The 14,261-nt window shown below is 43.6% G+C and overlaps 1 protein-coding gene and 1 pseudogene across 2 annotated transcripts; both read right to left on the bottom strand.

The window, feature by feature from the left end:
* Positions 1 to 5,524: 5,524 nt before the first annotated feature.
* Positions 5,525 to 7,370, bottom strand: LOC147984083 (uncharacterized). The gene is made up of 5 exons (XM_087543365.1): positions 7,165 to 7,370; positions 6,642 to 7,044; positions 6,399 to 6,532; positions 5,757 to 5,963; positions 5,525 to 5,659 (listed from the first exon to the last, which is right to left on the bottom strand). The coding sequence occupies exons 1-5, from the start codon at positions 7,270 to 7,272 to the stop codon at positions 5,540 to 5,542; spliced, it is 972 nt and encodes a 323-aa protein (XP_087399491.1). The 5' UTR covers positions 7,273 to 7,370; the 3' UTR covers positions 5,525 to 5,539.
* Positions 7,371 to 7,838: 468 nt separating this feature from the next.
* On the bottom strand, positions 7,839 to 11,985 carry LOC147984082 (SAGA complex/NuA4 acetyltransferase complex subunit Tra1-like; annotated as a pseudogene). The gene is made up of 7 exons (XR_015615841.1): positions 11,636 to 11,985; positions 11,134 to 11,561; positions 9,598 to 10,899; positions 9,251 to 9,511; positions 8,877 to 9,167; positions 8,333 to 8,776; positions 7,839 to 7,922 (listed from the first exon to the last, which is right to left on the bottom strand). The product of XR_015615841.1 is annotated as an SAGA complex/NuA4 acetyltransferase complex subunit Tra1-like (transcript).
* Positions 11,986 to 14,261: the final 2,276 nt, after the last annotated feature.

Raw genomic sequence — 14,261 nt, 5'->3', positions numbered from 1 at the left:
CGCGTTTCAAATGTCAAAACACATAACTAGCTACCCTAACTATTACAGAGATTCTCTCCTGGGTGTGAAACACAGAAAAAAGTGATGATAGCTAAGCCGATCACATCCCAGATCTTTGGGTGTGAAACTTTTTCTTCGCGTGTGTCCCTTTGCGTCGTAGCCATGGAAAATCTTCATCATTTAACGGGATGCTCGGGTCAATATTCACTGTGAATGGAGCAATTTCATCAAACTTTTCATAATCTTCTGACTTGTCTGTCTTGTCATCCACTCCCACGATGTTTCTCTTCCCAGAAAGAATTATGTGCCGCTTTGACTCATCGTACGATGCATTCGCTTCCTTATCTTTTCTTTTTCTTGGCTTGGTAGACATGTCCTTCACATAGAAAACCTGTGCCACATCATTGGCTAGGACGAATGGTTTGTCTGCATACGCAAGATTGTTGAGATCCACTATTGTCATTCCGTACTGCGGGTCTTCCGTTACCCCGCCTCGTGTCATATTGACCCATTTGCACCGAAACAAAGGGACCTTCAAACCACGTCGATAGTCAAGTTCCCATATGTCCTGTATATAACCATAATATGTTTCCTTTTCTGTCTTGGTTTCTGCATCAAAGCGGACACCACTGTTTTGGTTGGTGCTCTTCTTATCTTGGGCGATCGTGTAAAATGTATTACCATTTATCTCGTACCCTTTGAAAGTCATTATATTCGAAGATGGTAACTGGGACAGCAAGTACATGTCATCTTCAATAGAGGTGTCATGCATGGTACGTGCTTGCAACCAGCTGGCGAAACTCCTGGTTTGTTCACGTGTAATCCAGTCATCAGACCGCTCCGGGTGTTTGGAGCATAGCAAATTCTTGTGTTCATCCATATACGGAGCCACCAAGGCGGAATTCTGTAGAACTGTGTAGTGTGCTTCAGTGAGAGAATGTCCGTCCATACATATTATTTGTTCCCCTCCTAGCGTGCCTTTTCCATCCAGTCTGCCCTTATGCCGCGATTTAGGAACACCAATCGGCTTAAGGTCAGGAATAAAGTCAATACAAAACTCAATGACCTCCTCATTTTGACGGCCCTTGGAGATGCTTCCTTCTGGCCTAGCACGGTTATGAACATATTTCTTTAAGACTCCCATGAACCTCTCAAAGGGGAACATATTGTGTAGAAATACAGGACCCAAAACGTTAATCTCTTCGCATAGGTGAACTAGGATGTGCGTCATGATGTTGAAGAAGGATTGTGGGAACACCAACTCGAAACTGACAAGACATTGCACCAAATCATTCTGTAACCTTGGTATGATTTCTGGATCGATTACCTTCTGAGAGATTGCATTGAGAAATGCACATAGCTTCACAATGGCTAATCGAACGTTTTCCGGTAGAAGCCCCCTCAATGCAACCGGAAGCAGTTGCGTCATAATCACGTGGCAGTCATGAGACTTTAGGTTCTGGAAATTTTTCTCTGCCATGTTTATTATTCCCTTTATATTCGATGAGAAGCCAGACAGTACCTTAATACTGAGCAGGCATTCAAAGAAGATTTCCTTCTCTTCTTTGGTAAGAGCGTAGTTTGCATGACCCTGATGTATGCCGTCTTTTCCGTGCATACGTTGCTGGTCCTCCCGTGCCTCAGGTGTATCTTTTGTCTTCCCATACACACCCAAGAAGCCAAGCAGGGTCACACAAAGATTCTTCGTCACGTGCATCACGTCGATTGCGGAGCGGACCTCGAGGTCTTTCCAATAGGGCAGGTCCCAAAATATAGATTTCTTCTTCCACATGGGTGCGCGTCCGTCAGCATCATTCGGAACAGGTTGTCCACCAGGACCCTTTCCAAAGACCACCTTCAAATCCTTGACCATATCATGTACATCAGCACCAGTACGGTGGCGAGGCTTCGTCCGGTGATCTGCCTCACCTTTGAAATGCTTGCCTTTCTTTCTTACGGGATGCCTGCTCGGAAGAAATCGACGATGTCCCAGGTACACATTCTTCTTACAATTAGCCAAATATATACTGTCGGTATCGTCCAAACAGTGCGTGCATGCGCGGTATCCCTTGTTTGTCTGTCCTGAAAGGTTACTGAGAGCAGGCCAATCATTGATGGTCACGAACAACAACGCCTTTAGGTCAAATTCTTCCCTCATGTGCTCATCGCACGCACGTACACCTGTTCCATTCCACAGTTGTAAGAGTTCTTCAACTAATGGCCTTAGGTACACATCAATGTTGTTGCCGGATTTCTTAGGGCCTTGGATGAGCACTGGCATCATAATAAACTTCCGCTTCATGCACAACCAAGGAGGAAGGTTATACAAACATAGAGTCACAGGCCAGGTGCTATGGTTGCTGCTCTGCTCCCCAAAAGGATTAATGCCATCTGCGCTTAGACCAAACCATACGCTCCTTGCGTCATCTGCAAACTCCTTCCCGTACTTTCTTTCGATTTTTCTCCACTGCGACCCGTCAGCGGGTACTCTCAACTTTCCGTCTTTCTTACGGTCTTCTCTGTGCCATCGCATCGCCTTGGCATGCTCTTTGTTTTGGAACAAACGTTTCAACCGTGGTATTATAGGAGCATACCACATCACCTTGGCAGGAATCTTCTTCCTGGGGCGCCGGCCCTCGACATCACCAGGGTCATCACGGCAGATCTTATAGCGCAATGCACCACATACCGGGCAAGCGTTCAAATCCTCGTACTCACCGCGGTAGAGGATGCAATCATTAGGGCATGCATGTATCTTCTGCACCTCTAACCCTAGAGGGCAGACAACCTTCTTTGCTTCGTACGTACTCTCGGGCAATTCGTTGTCCTTTGGAAGCATATCCTTTATCATTACCAGCAACTTTCCAAATCCCTTGTCAGATACACCATTCTCTGCCTTCCATTGCAACAATTCCAGTGTGGTGCCCAGCTTTTTCTTGTCACCTACGCAATTCGGGTATAACAATTTTTTTTGATCCTCTAACATGCGCTGCAACTTCTTCTTCTCCAAATCACTTGCGCAGTTTCTCTTTGCATCGGCAATGGCCTGACCTAGATCATCAACGGGCTCATCTGATGCCTCTTCTTCAGCTTCTTTCCGCATTGCCGGCTCAGCTTCTTCCCGCATTACCGGCTCAGCTTCTTCCCCCATTGTTGTATCATCGTATTCAGGGAACCCATGGCCAGGATAGCTGTCGTCGTCCTCTTCTTCTTCATTGTCTTCCATCATAACCCCTCTTTCTCCGTGCTTGGTCCAAACATTATAATGGGGCATGAAACCGGTCTTAAACAGGTGGACGTGAATGGTTCTTGACGTAGAGTAATTATGACCATTCTTACAGCGAGCACATGGACAAGGCATAAAACCATCCGCCCGCTTGTTTGCCTCAGCCGCAAGCAGAAAAGTACGCACGCCCTCAACGAACTGGGGAGAGCATCGGTCATCGTACATCCATTGCCGGCTCATCTTCATTACACAACACCGAATAGACCAAATTAATACAAGTTCATACATAAAGTTCATACAACACTTAAATGCAACAAACAAATAACTCTCTAGCTAAAGCATTTAAATGCAACAACAAATACGATCAAGATCGCAACTAAGGTAACAATGGATCCAACAACATAATGATACCAAGCCTCACTATCGATGGCATATTTTCTAATCTTTCTAATCTTCAAGCGCATTTTCTCCATCTTGATCTTGTGATCATCGACGACATCGGCAACATGCAACTCCAATTCCATCTTCTCCCCCTCAATTCTTTTCAATTTTTCTTTCAAGTACTCGTTTTCTCTTTCAACTAAATTTAACCTCTCGGCAATAGGGTCGGTTGGAATTTCAGGTTCAGATACCTCCTAGAAAAAATTTCTATGTCAACTTGATGGGCATAATTTGTCATAAACACGAAATGCAACTAGTTTTAAAAGAGAATATACATACCACATCCGAATCATAACAAGGACCAGGGCCGACGGGGACGGATATCAAAACCATGGCACTATATGTATAACAAACAATGTACGGGTAAGATAATTATACGAGTAACTATATATCCAAATCACACACATCAATTTTTATATAAAATGTCATGAACAAGAGGCTCACCACAAGGTGGTGCCGGCGACGGGACGGTGCGGGCGATCGACGGTGGCTACGATGGAGATTTAGAAGGCACTAAGTAAACCACACCTACATATGCAAACTAAGTGTTATTTTTGACCTCAAATTGCATATAAATCAAATACTAGCATATATATATATATCCTCCCAAATTACTAAACTCACAAATTAATCACTATATAAACCAATGCAAGAGCTAATCTAGCAATGAGAGATGAAAGGACAAAGTTGCTAACCTTTGTGATCATTTGAATGGATGAGGGCCTTCAAATCTTGACAAATTTTGGGCAAATTTTGTGATGAACTCGAGAGGAAGAAGGGAAGAACAGAGGAGAGGGCCGGAGAGGGGAAAGGGGGAAGAACAGAGTGCTGGTGGACGAAGGGTTTATATAGGACGACCTTTAGTACTGGTTCGTGGCACGAACCGGTACTAAAGGGGCTGGAGGGGCACCTGTCTGACAACATCCTGCCACCACTCTCATTAGTACCGGTTCGTGGCACGAACCGGTGCTAAAGGTTCGCCATGAACCGGTACTAATGAAAGCGGCCCGGCTAGCCGTTGGAACCGGCACTAATGTATACATTAGTGCCGGCTCAAATACAAACCGGCACTAATGTGCTTCACGATTGACCCTTTTTCTACTAGTGAAAAAGGACCGGAGGGAGTATTTACAATGCGCCTATGACTGTTCTGTAAAAAAAAATGCTCCTATGACTATTACCCAATTGGATATAACTGTACCCGGCAGAGCTGCCGGGTGTGACAAGCCACATTTCCTATCTAGTTTTGTAAAAATTATACGCTGATAGGGATCACACGCGGGGCAGCATGCAACAGGTCGCTCGTGGGCGTACAGACCCCGCCCAATGACGGTGACCCCAGGTGCAACCCCGGTCCACCCATCATGAACCGCCCAGCCGGGTCCCCGGGTACAAGCCATCCACTTTTGTGACATATAGTTACATTTTATATGTTACATGTAGTATGCATGGTCAAACTTTCTCTCAAAACGAAAGGATCAAACGCGGGCGAAGGGAGCACAGCCCAAGTTTTTAAAGGCAGTCTTCAAGAAAGAAAATACATGGTGCAACATCCAAGAGACAGGATTCTGCACAATTATGATGGAAGTCACAACAATTATTTGTTGAATCTCATTCTCTAGGAGTCATGTCTCACTTTTCAAATTGGACATGTTACCGTTGGTTCATTCATGCCGCCGAGCTAAACCAACAAAATCAAACTATGTCAATACCGGCAGGAAAACAGAGCTGCAACCCCAGCTTCCTACTTTATCTACACGAACACGATACAAGCTAGCGGACCGGTTCTGCTACATAAGGTTATATTCACAGGAGATATTAACTAGGGAGACACTACTTGCTCATTAGTCTACAAAATGTGATTCGCATCCCTCAGAACCACGGGTGCCACGTCGGATCCATCATGCACAGGTTCCTCGAAGATAGCGCCGATTCCACCAGTTCTGCAACGCCTCTTTGGACAGACTGGGGCGGTTCTGTTGTGCTCTCCTCCTGAAAAATCAAGAGAATGGTCAGAGATCGCACAACTTAAATGTTATTTGCAAAAGATCAAGCGCCACACAAACATCATCTTCAAGAAACTGCATACCTCATCAGCAAGATAATGTGGTGATATGGATTTGATACGGTTGATGACGTGATCCACATTGTGTATAACCTTTTGCTGGAAATCCAATGGATTGATCATTCCAGCGGCAACTGGAACAGACGGAATGCCAAGCGGCCTTCTCCATGACCAAGATAACAGCTCGTCGCGGAAAAACATAGCCAGATGATGCCATATGTGTTGGGTTTGCTGAAAATCATAATAGCAGCAATTTCAACATGTGGCGCATGCAATAAAACTAAATAGATGCACCCTATAATGAATCTTCAAGCAGAATCGGTACCAAGATAAGATCCTATCTATCTTAGTCTTAGAGAATACTCCCGCCGGTCCTTTTTACTCTGCACATGGGATTTGCCGAAAGTCAAACTTTGCTAAGTTTGACCAAATTTATATTAGAAATTATTAGCATCTATAATATCTAATAAATATAATATGAAAATATATTCCAAGATGAATCTAATGATATTGGTGTTGTTATGTGAATGTCTATAATTTTTTATATAAACTTGGTCAAAGTTGGATGAGATTGACTTCAGACAAACCTAATATGCAGAGTAAAAAGGACCGGAGGGAGTATATCCTACAAGAATCACCTATGCTGGGTGGAAATATTCACTCCACAGACTGGGCAGCAGAACACATGGCAGAAACGATGAGACCTTCAACGCCAAAATTTGAGAAGAAAGCTTGCATGTTGCGTGTCATCCTAAATGGAACTAGCTCATTGAACTCAATCAATCCATTTGGATCATAAGCTGAAAAAAAAATCAAATGTGAGTGATCATCAAGTTCCACATGCCATATTTACATAGATTAATTATTGACCCTCAAAAGAAAAGGATTAATGATCATCAAGAAGAATACCTGGATGGAAGTCAGTCTGGAAGATCTTCCCGGTATTTTTCGCAAACAGAATTTTGTTAGGAGCCCTGCCACCAATCTGCAACATGTATGACATGAAGCAGGACAGAGCCACTTGGATTGCAAACTGTTTCTTGAAAGTCCAAAGGTGGTTGCCAGTTGGCAGAATCTTGTGCATGTACTGGGAGAAGATATTATCATTTACAATACTTTTAGTAATTTCATTGTATGCTTGCAAACGCAGTTCCACCACTTGTTCAGGAGAAACCTTCCCTGAGATGGCTTGATTTAGCTGCTCTTTAAAAATTGTTATAGGTGAATCAGCTTCTCTGTTATGCCGTGCACAGTTGATTTCATAAACCTCAAGGAAAGTGCTGTACATCAAATCATCCTCTACCATCCGAACCTGAATAATAAAAATTGCAATGTCAAGACATGTTCATTACATACTACCTTGAACCTAAAAGTTCAGGATAACAGATTATTATCAGGTAAGGAATAGGGCAGAACCAGGGGGTTAGTTCACCTGAGACCAAACAGGAATAATTATCGGGGTATGGATAGCAAGATGGCGACGTCTCGACTCCTTGTGTTTGTCAAACATTTTGTTTAGCACACGGAAAAGCTGCAGCATTCTTTCATCACTCCGAGCATTCGGAGTTAATGATGTCTGAACAATAAAATGGCGCTGTGAACCATCAGAACCAATAAGTGTCAGGCGCCGAAAGCTACTACCATGTCTCCGGACAATTGGTATATCAGGTCCAACTCTGTCCAACTTGACAGTGTGGTCAAGCGCAACCTCCTGCAAAAGAAATGCAAAGTGAGATAATACAAACAATAACCAGTGTGGCGAGTAGTACACAGTCACGAACTGGTGGGTAGCATAAAACTTTCAAAAGAATGTGGAGCATTACTTCATCTGACACCAATCATGAGTGAAATAGTTCAAAAGAATAAGGACCGACCTGATCTGTAAAATACTGCCCTGGGAGTTCTACGTCAACAACATGAAAATCCCTAAGTACTTTACTTTCTTCCTCTAGCTTTAATACAGCAGGAAATCTGTCCTCAAAATTACTCTGCAGAATATTCTTCCAGTGCTTCAATCTCTCAGTAAGTTCAGCAAGGATTGATGGAAATGTAGTAGCACTATCTGGGTCAAGGTCACGCTCAAAATCTTGCTTGTACTCCTTGACAAAATCAACGTGTTTGTTAACAGCATCTTGTGAAAAGCAAGCCCTGCACACACCAGAATCTTGATCCAATTTCAGACAGTAAAAGCTGAAACAAGCATGAAATAACATTATATTATAAACCTTCATTATAGACGAACTATATTGTACATAAGCATCACAGCTTTCTGCCGATTTTAAAGTGTGCCATTGTTTAACAAATTTCCTTAAAAATGTGCAAACAGCCTAAAACTATTTACTCTACAATTATAGAGCAGTTGGTGGTTTGAGTAAATTGCAAAAAACCACCACAATTGTGCAAATATCATCAAAACACCCACCAAAATGCATGTTTTCTGGTGGTTTTTTTGTGAAGCATTGAAAACTTTGACCCAATTGTGGTGGTTTTTTGCAATTTACTCTGGTGGTTTAGAAATAATATATCACCTCTACCACACTTTTGAGATATGTACATCAATATGAATAATCTTCTCACTAAACTACTTAGTTATTTCTTACCTCAAGTTCGTTGGCTAGATTGGTATGCTTGCTCCTAAGAGCTTCCATGATATCCTTTGCAGCATCAAAGGCACTTGCTGCGGAAGTGACCCAACCAAGTCCATTGTTACGTCTTAGTGCATTTTGTGAACCCTCTGCACCTGTTGAGCTCTGTTGACCTTGATCATGACTGGTACTTGTACCACCTTCAACCGTAGATCTGTCCACCTCTTGTCCTTGGAGGTTGCCCCCCTCATGAGAACCTGTAGCACTACCAGACTGGGCGTCCTGATGAACCTGGTTGTCAGAAGTCAAATTACCACCCGCACTGCTGTTATTTGCAGCATTGTTTGCCAACATAGCTTGTTGCATACGCTGCTGAGCCAACATATTTCTTCCCATTTCAGTTTTAGTAGCAACATCACGCCGCTCCATCAAGTATGTACGAAGCCAATAATACAAGGCCTGCATGAACAACTTTCAGATGTGTACATCCAGAGGCAAGAATATGCATTTTTTTAGTCCAAGAAGTTCAATAACAAGAAAGTTAAAGCATTGATTTTACCTGTGGATAAACTTGAGCTATCTTCAGCAAAACCAATTTGCAGTGTTGAGCTTCATTTCTCTGTAATGATAGCAACAATTGAGGGATCCAAGAAAGCCAAACCCAATGGGGCAGCTGCTCAAGATATTTATCTAAAGCCCTTCCGACTGGTTCATTTTGCGTATCAAAGCTGAGAAGATAGAGAATTCGAGCTAGATGGCTGCTTGAGTTCGAAACTCCATATTTAACGCCTTGGAAAAAACAACTTGCGGCATACTCAAGCCAAACCTCTTCTTGTGTTTCTTTGAAAATCTGCATAAAGACAAACAATCATAATTACTCAATAAATCTGTAAACTGAACGGGCATTGTTAACAAAGAGGATCATAGCCATACCATGTCACAATAATTTCCCCAGCTAATCCACCCTTTTGGCAAATGCTTAAAAAGGGTGATTGCATTTGAATACGCAACATTTGCATTCTCACAGTCATTCATTTTCAACATGAAGTCGCCTTTCAGACGAAATATTTCTGCTTTATTTTTCACAGGGAAAAATTCTAAATTGGTATTATTGATCAAGTTAAGACCACTGACTAGTTCGCCTTTCATATCTAAGTATGCCTTAGCTTGTTCGCATATCTTCACAAATGCTTCCTGCAATCAGATCAGAACGCAAACTAGTAAAATAGACATTGGATGAGTGTGCAGTAATACAAATTTTTAATGGTAGAGACAGTCACCTGGACTTCCATTGTAGCATGCCCATACATCTTATCAAGTATAGTAACACAAACATCAGGAAGACCATGCTTGCGAGTGATGTGAGCAAGCTTGTTCACATTCCAAGCCTTGTCTCGGTAACCAAGATGATGAAGTTGAGGATTTGTTTGGCCAAAATCCTTGAACGCATCTATTACCGAATTGTACATTTCATTCCTCCATTGGAGCAGGTCATACCAAATAGTCGTATTGTCCCAATCATTAGGAGTCCTAAGTCTCCATGTCTCAAGGATATCCTTGAGATCAGCAAATGAATTCTGGTGATTTGAACTGGCACCGGAGTTCCCCGAAGCTGGTTTATTCCCATTATCAGTGTCAAGAAGTATTTTAGAGGATTCTTTCACTTCAACCAACTGCTGAAACTGCTGCAGCAGAGGCATTCGGGACTGCACAGACATCTCAGGCAACTGCCACCACTGTTCTAGTGCGAGTTCAACACCTTTGCTAACGAGGTTCTCAGCTTCTCCAACACCATTAGTACCTTTGTCATGAAGAGTGAAAAATGCTTGAATCAGACGTAACTTTGGTGTCTCTTCTACTTGAGCTTTCGGAATTACATGCTCCTTCATATATGTCCAGTCAGGCGCCTTCCAGAGGCAATCCAAAAGAATCTCATAATTCTCCACACCTTTTCCAAAATCAGCCAATACTTCCCACTGGCCTAACTGAGTTGCACAAGACAACCACTGTTCTTCCCACAGACACATTTCAGCTTTTGGGACAGTATTATTGTATGTGCCCTGAGTTGCTTTGATCATTGCCTGGTAAAAGAGGGTTTGCGCCTGCTGCCAATATCCATGCTGGACAAGTGATAGCCCAGCTCTAGTTTCTGCAGTGATTGATCTTTTCTTCCATAATCCATACCTCATGTCATCTTCATTCAGAAGCCTGTATAACTCGGCCAGTGACTCGGAGCATTTAGCCTCATTCATAAGCAGCATGTGACTCTCAAGTAATGCGATTGAAGTGTGCCAGGCATTGCAAGTTTTTCCAATATATTTGATAAGCTCGCTCGGCATGCGTGGTTGAGGGTGGCTCAAATGAAGACCTTCAAGAAGTGCTTGGGCTACATTAGGCCTGCATCCCTGCTGCCTCTTATGGTAGTCTTTTGAGAGAAGTGCAATTATTGGCTTGGCTAGCGCAACTTGTTCATCTTTCTGTTAAGTAACCCAAACAATTGGGAAGACAAGAACCCACAAATGATACGTGACACTGGGATCAGCAAAAGCAAGTTCTTTCAATGGAGCCATGACATCTGCGACCTGCATAAATTACAGATAACAAAGGAATTACTCCCTCCGTAAACTAATATAAGAGTGTTTAGATCACTATAGTGATCTAAATGCTCTTATATTAGTTTACGGAGGGAGTAGTTCTTAACATGGATTACATTCAAGACAAAGATTTCTTGCAAGCGAAACTGGCAAAAGGGTTAAATAAAAACATAGCCCCATCCAGATTAGCCTGCCTCTATGAAAGTTTAGAATGGTATTTACCACAAGCTTGCTTGCTTCATTTAAGAACTGAGAATGCCTCGTCGTAAGAGAATCAAATGACAGGGAAGTGCCATCCAAGCTTTCACGAGCGTCAGGAACCTGCTGTGGCATGACAATGCGATCTGGAACTGGACCCACTATCATAAGCGGGGTAAGTCGAGCAGAATTTGAGGCAAGAGAAATTGGTTCATTTTCAACCAATATAGCTAAAATGAGATCCAAGCCTTGCTTCAACCAGAAAACATCACTCACTGCTTCCCAGTCCTGAGTCTATTATAAATTGCAATCTAGCAAATAACGTCTTTCCCACGTAGTCATGGTAAAGCCTGAAGAACCGCTTCCTCATTTCTGGATCTTTAGCCCTAAATCCAAGCATGTATTGTCTCTCAACCTTATGAAAATACTCTTGCCTGGAAGCCAATGGATATCTGCACAAACAAATAAATATCAAATAGAAACCAAAAACTACTAATAAAAACTTGCTGCATAGAGATGTTCTTACTTGGTAGAATCACCACAAAGTGAATAAAGAAGCTGCAGATACTTTGCATCCCATTCTTCTTGTGCGGATGAGGAGAAACTTTTCCTGTCAACCACTGATAACTTCTGAAGATAAGTTACTATATCTTTTGGGTTAAGAGAACTAACAGAGCCAGCTGATGAAACAAGTCTGTAGTCATCCTCAATCCAAGCTTTTATTATGTCTAGTATGCATAGAAGAACACTGGAATCGGTGCCTCTCTCTGAAAGAAGTGTTTGAAGTATTTGTCCCATATTTCGTCTGTACTCAGAAAAGCCCATCACCCTCTCACTTATGAGCTTCAGGACAGTCTTCATGTTGCATATGACAGTAGAATCTGTTAAGTATATATGTTGTCTTTGTCTTGTACAGGCCCAGGCCCATAGTCTAGAGTGAGGCCCAGGCCCATGTAACCTTGTATATATCTCTCTCCTCCTCAATACAGAAAACTGTTCAGTCATTCTCTCTTCCTCACGTTTTCTAACATGGTATCAGACCAGGACCAAACCCTAGTCCCTCTTCCAGCCGCCACCCATGAAATCGCCGCCGGTGAGGTGATTCAGGCGGATCTGTTTGGTGAGGAGACATCCACATCGCTGCCCCATCCCATCTTTGTCATCAACCTGTAGGAGCTGCTCTCCAGCAGCTCCTCTGTGTGTCCTCACAGCTACTCTGTGAGAATACTTCCCCTGCTCTCCAGCAGCCATCTCCAGCAAGCTCTTGGTGCCTTCTCTGCTCTACAGCAAGCTCCAGGCGTTCCCCTTCTATCCAGCAAGATCCAGCAAGCTCCACCTTCTATCCAGTGAGATCCAGATCCAGCTCCTGTTTGTGGCTGTCTGCTGCTCTTCTCTTGTTGCTGCCTGCAGTTGCTATCAGATTGGGTGTTTCCAGCTGCTGGCCGCTCACCACTATGGCAAGAAATGATTTCGGATTTGGTTCTTTGATCATAGATATCAAGCTTGATGGTTCAAACTACAGGGAATGGGCATTTTCTGCCCGGACTGTCTTGAGGACGGCTGGTTTTGTTTCTCATCTGACAGATGATCCACCTAGTCCAAATGATGATGCAGCAAGGAAGTCTTGGCAAAAGATCGATGATCGTGTGATGGGAGTTTTAATTCTGGGTGTTGAACCCTCACTCCGAATGAGTCTTGAGCATCACACTTCAGCTAAAGAGATATGGAAGTACTTTGAGCAGCGCTACCTTCAGCCCAACAGCGCACTTCATTTCTCCTTGTTGCAGAATTTACACAACACTCGGCAGCCAGAAGACATGTCCATAGAAGAGTACTATGGAGCTTTCACTCGCATCACTGGGCAGCTAGGTTCCATGGTTCCAAAGGGTAATTCTGGTTGTGAGTCATGTGCAGCAAAGGAAAAGTATGACCATCAGACTCTCATGTTTCAGTTTGTGATGGGTCTCAAGCCAGACTTTGAGAACATTCGCACTCAATTGCTTGGTCGTACGACTCCTCCCACCTTGACAGAGGCACTTGCTAGCTTGATCGCTGAGGAGACTCGTCTCCGTTCTCTTGGGGCTACTTCTGCGCAGACTCTGCACACTAGTGTTCTGGCTTTTCCTCAGCGGCCAGGTGCCTCCAAGGCCACACCTTCAGCTGTCGTCTGCTCGTTCTGCAAGAAGGCAGGACACCACAGAGATGGTTGTTTCAAGCTTCATCCAGAGTTGTTAGCTGAGTTTCAGGCTAGACGGGCCCTCAATCAGCAGCGTCGTGCACCCCAGGCTCCTTATCAGCAGCAAGCTCCTTATCAGCAGCAAGCGAGGGGTGCTTCTGCATCTGTTCTCTCTCAGCCCGCTGTTGCTGTAACCCAGCCTTGGGTTCTGGACTCTGGAGCTTCTTTCCATGTGACCTCTGATCACTCTCAGCTTGTGTCTTGCCAGCCAGTGCGGGATGGTGCCTCTGTTCAGACTGCTGATGGTACACCTTGTTCTATTACTCATCAGGGTTCTCTTTGCACATCCAAGTTTTCTGTTCCTGCCATCTCCTTCGCTCCAGAGCTGTCCATGAATCTTATGTCTGTTGGCCAGCTTGCTGATATGAACTACTTTGTTGGTTTTGATGACTCATTTTGTTATGTGCAGGACCGTCAGAGCAAGAGGGTCATTAGAACTGGCCATCGCCGTAGAGGATCCACATCCCTCTACATCCTTGACACCTTACACCTTCCTTCAGCTTCCACCACATCCGCGTTCCGGATGGCTGCATCAACATCAAGATCCACTTCGTCGTTTCTTTTGCCCAGTGGCACCATCGCTTAGCTCACTTGTGTGGTTCTCGTTTTTCTACCCTTGTTCGACAAGGTGTTTTGGGTCATGTTTCCATAGATGCTGGTTTTCACTGTAAGGGTTGTAAGCTAGGCAAACAAATACAGCTTCCATACTCTTCCAGCACTACTCATTCTAGTCATCCTTTTGATTTAGTGCACTCTGATGTATGGGGTCCTTCCCCCTTTGTTTCGAAAGGTGGCCACAAACATTATGTCATATTTGTTGATGATCACTCTCGACATACTTGGGTCTATTTTATGAAGCATCGTTCTGAGTTGTTTTCTATATATAAGGCTTTTGTACATATGGTCCATACTCAGT

This window comes from Triticum urartu, chromosome 2A (genome assembly GCF_056163025.1).
Source record: "Triticum urartu cultivar PI428250 chromosome 2A, HENAU_Tu73, whole genome shotgun sequence".
In the NCBI taxonomy this organism is placed as follows: domain Eukaryota; kingdom Viridiplantae; phylum Streptophyta; class Magnoliopsida; order Poales; family Poaceae; genus Triticum; species Triticum urartu.
Note: the sequence above shows the minus strand (reverse complement) of the source record. Positions and strands in the feature narration are given on the sequence as shown.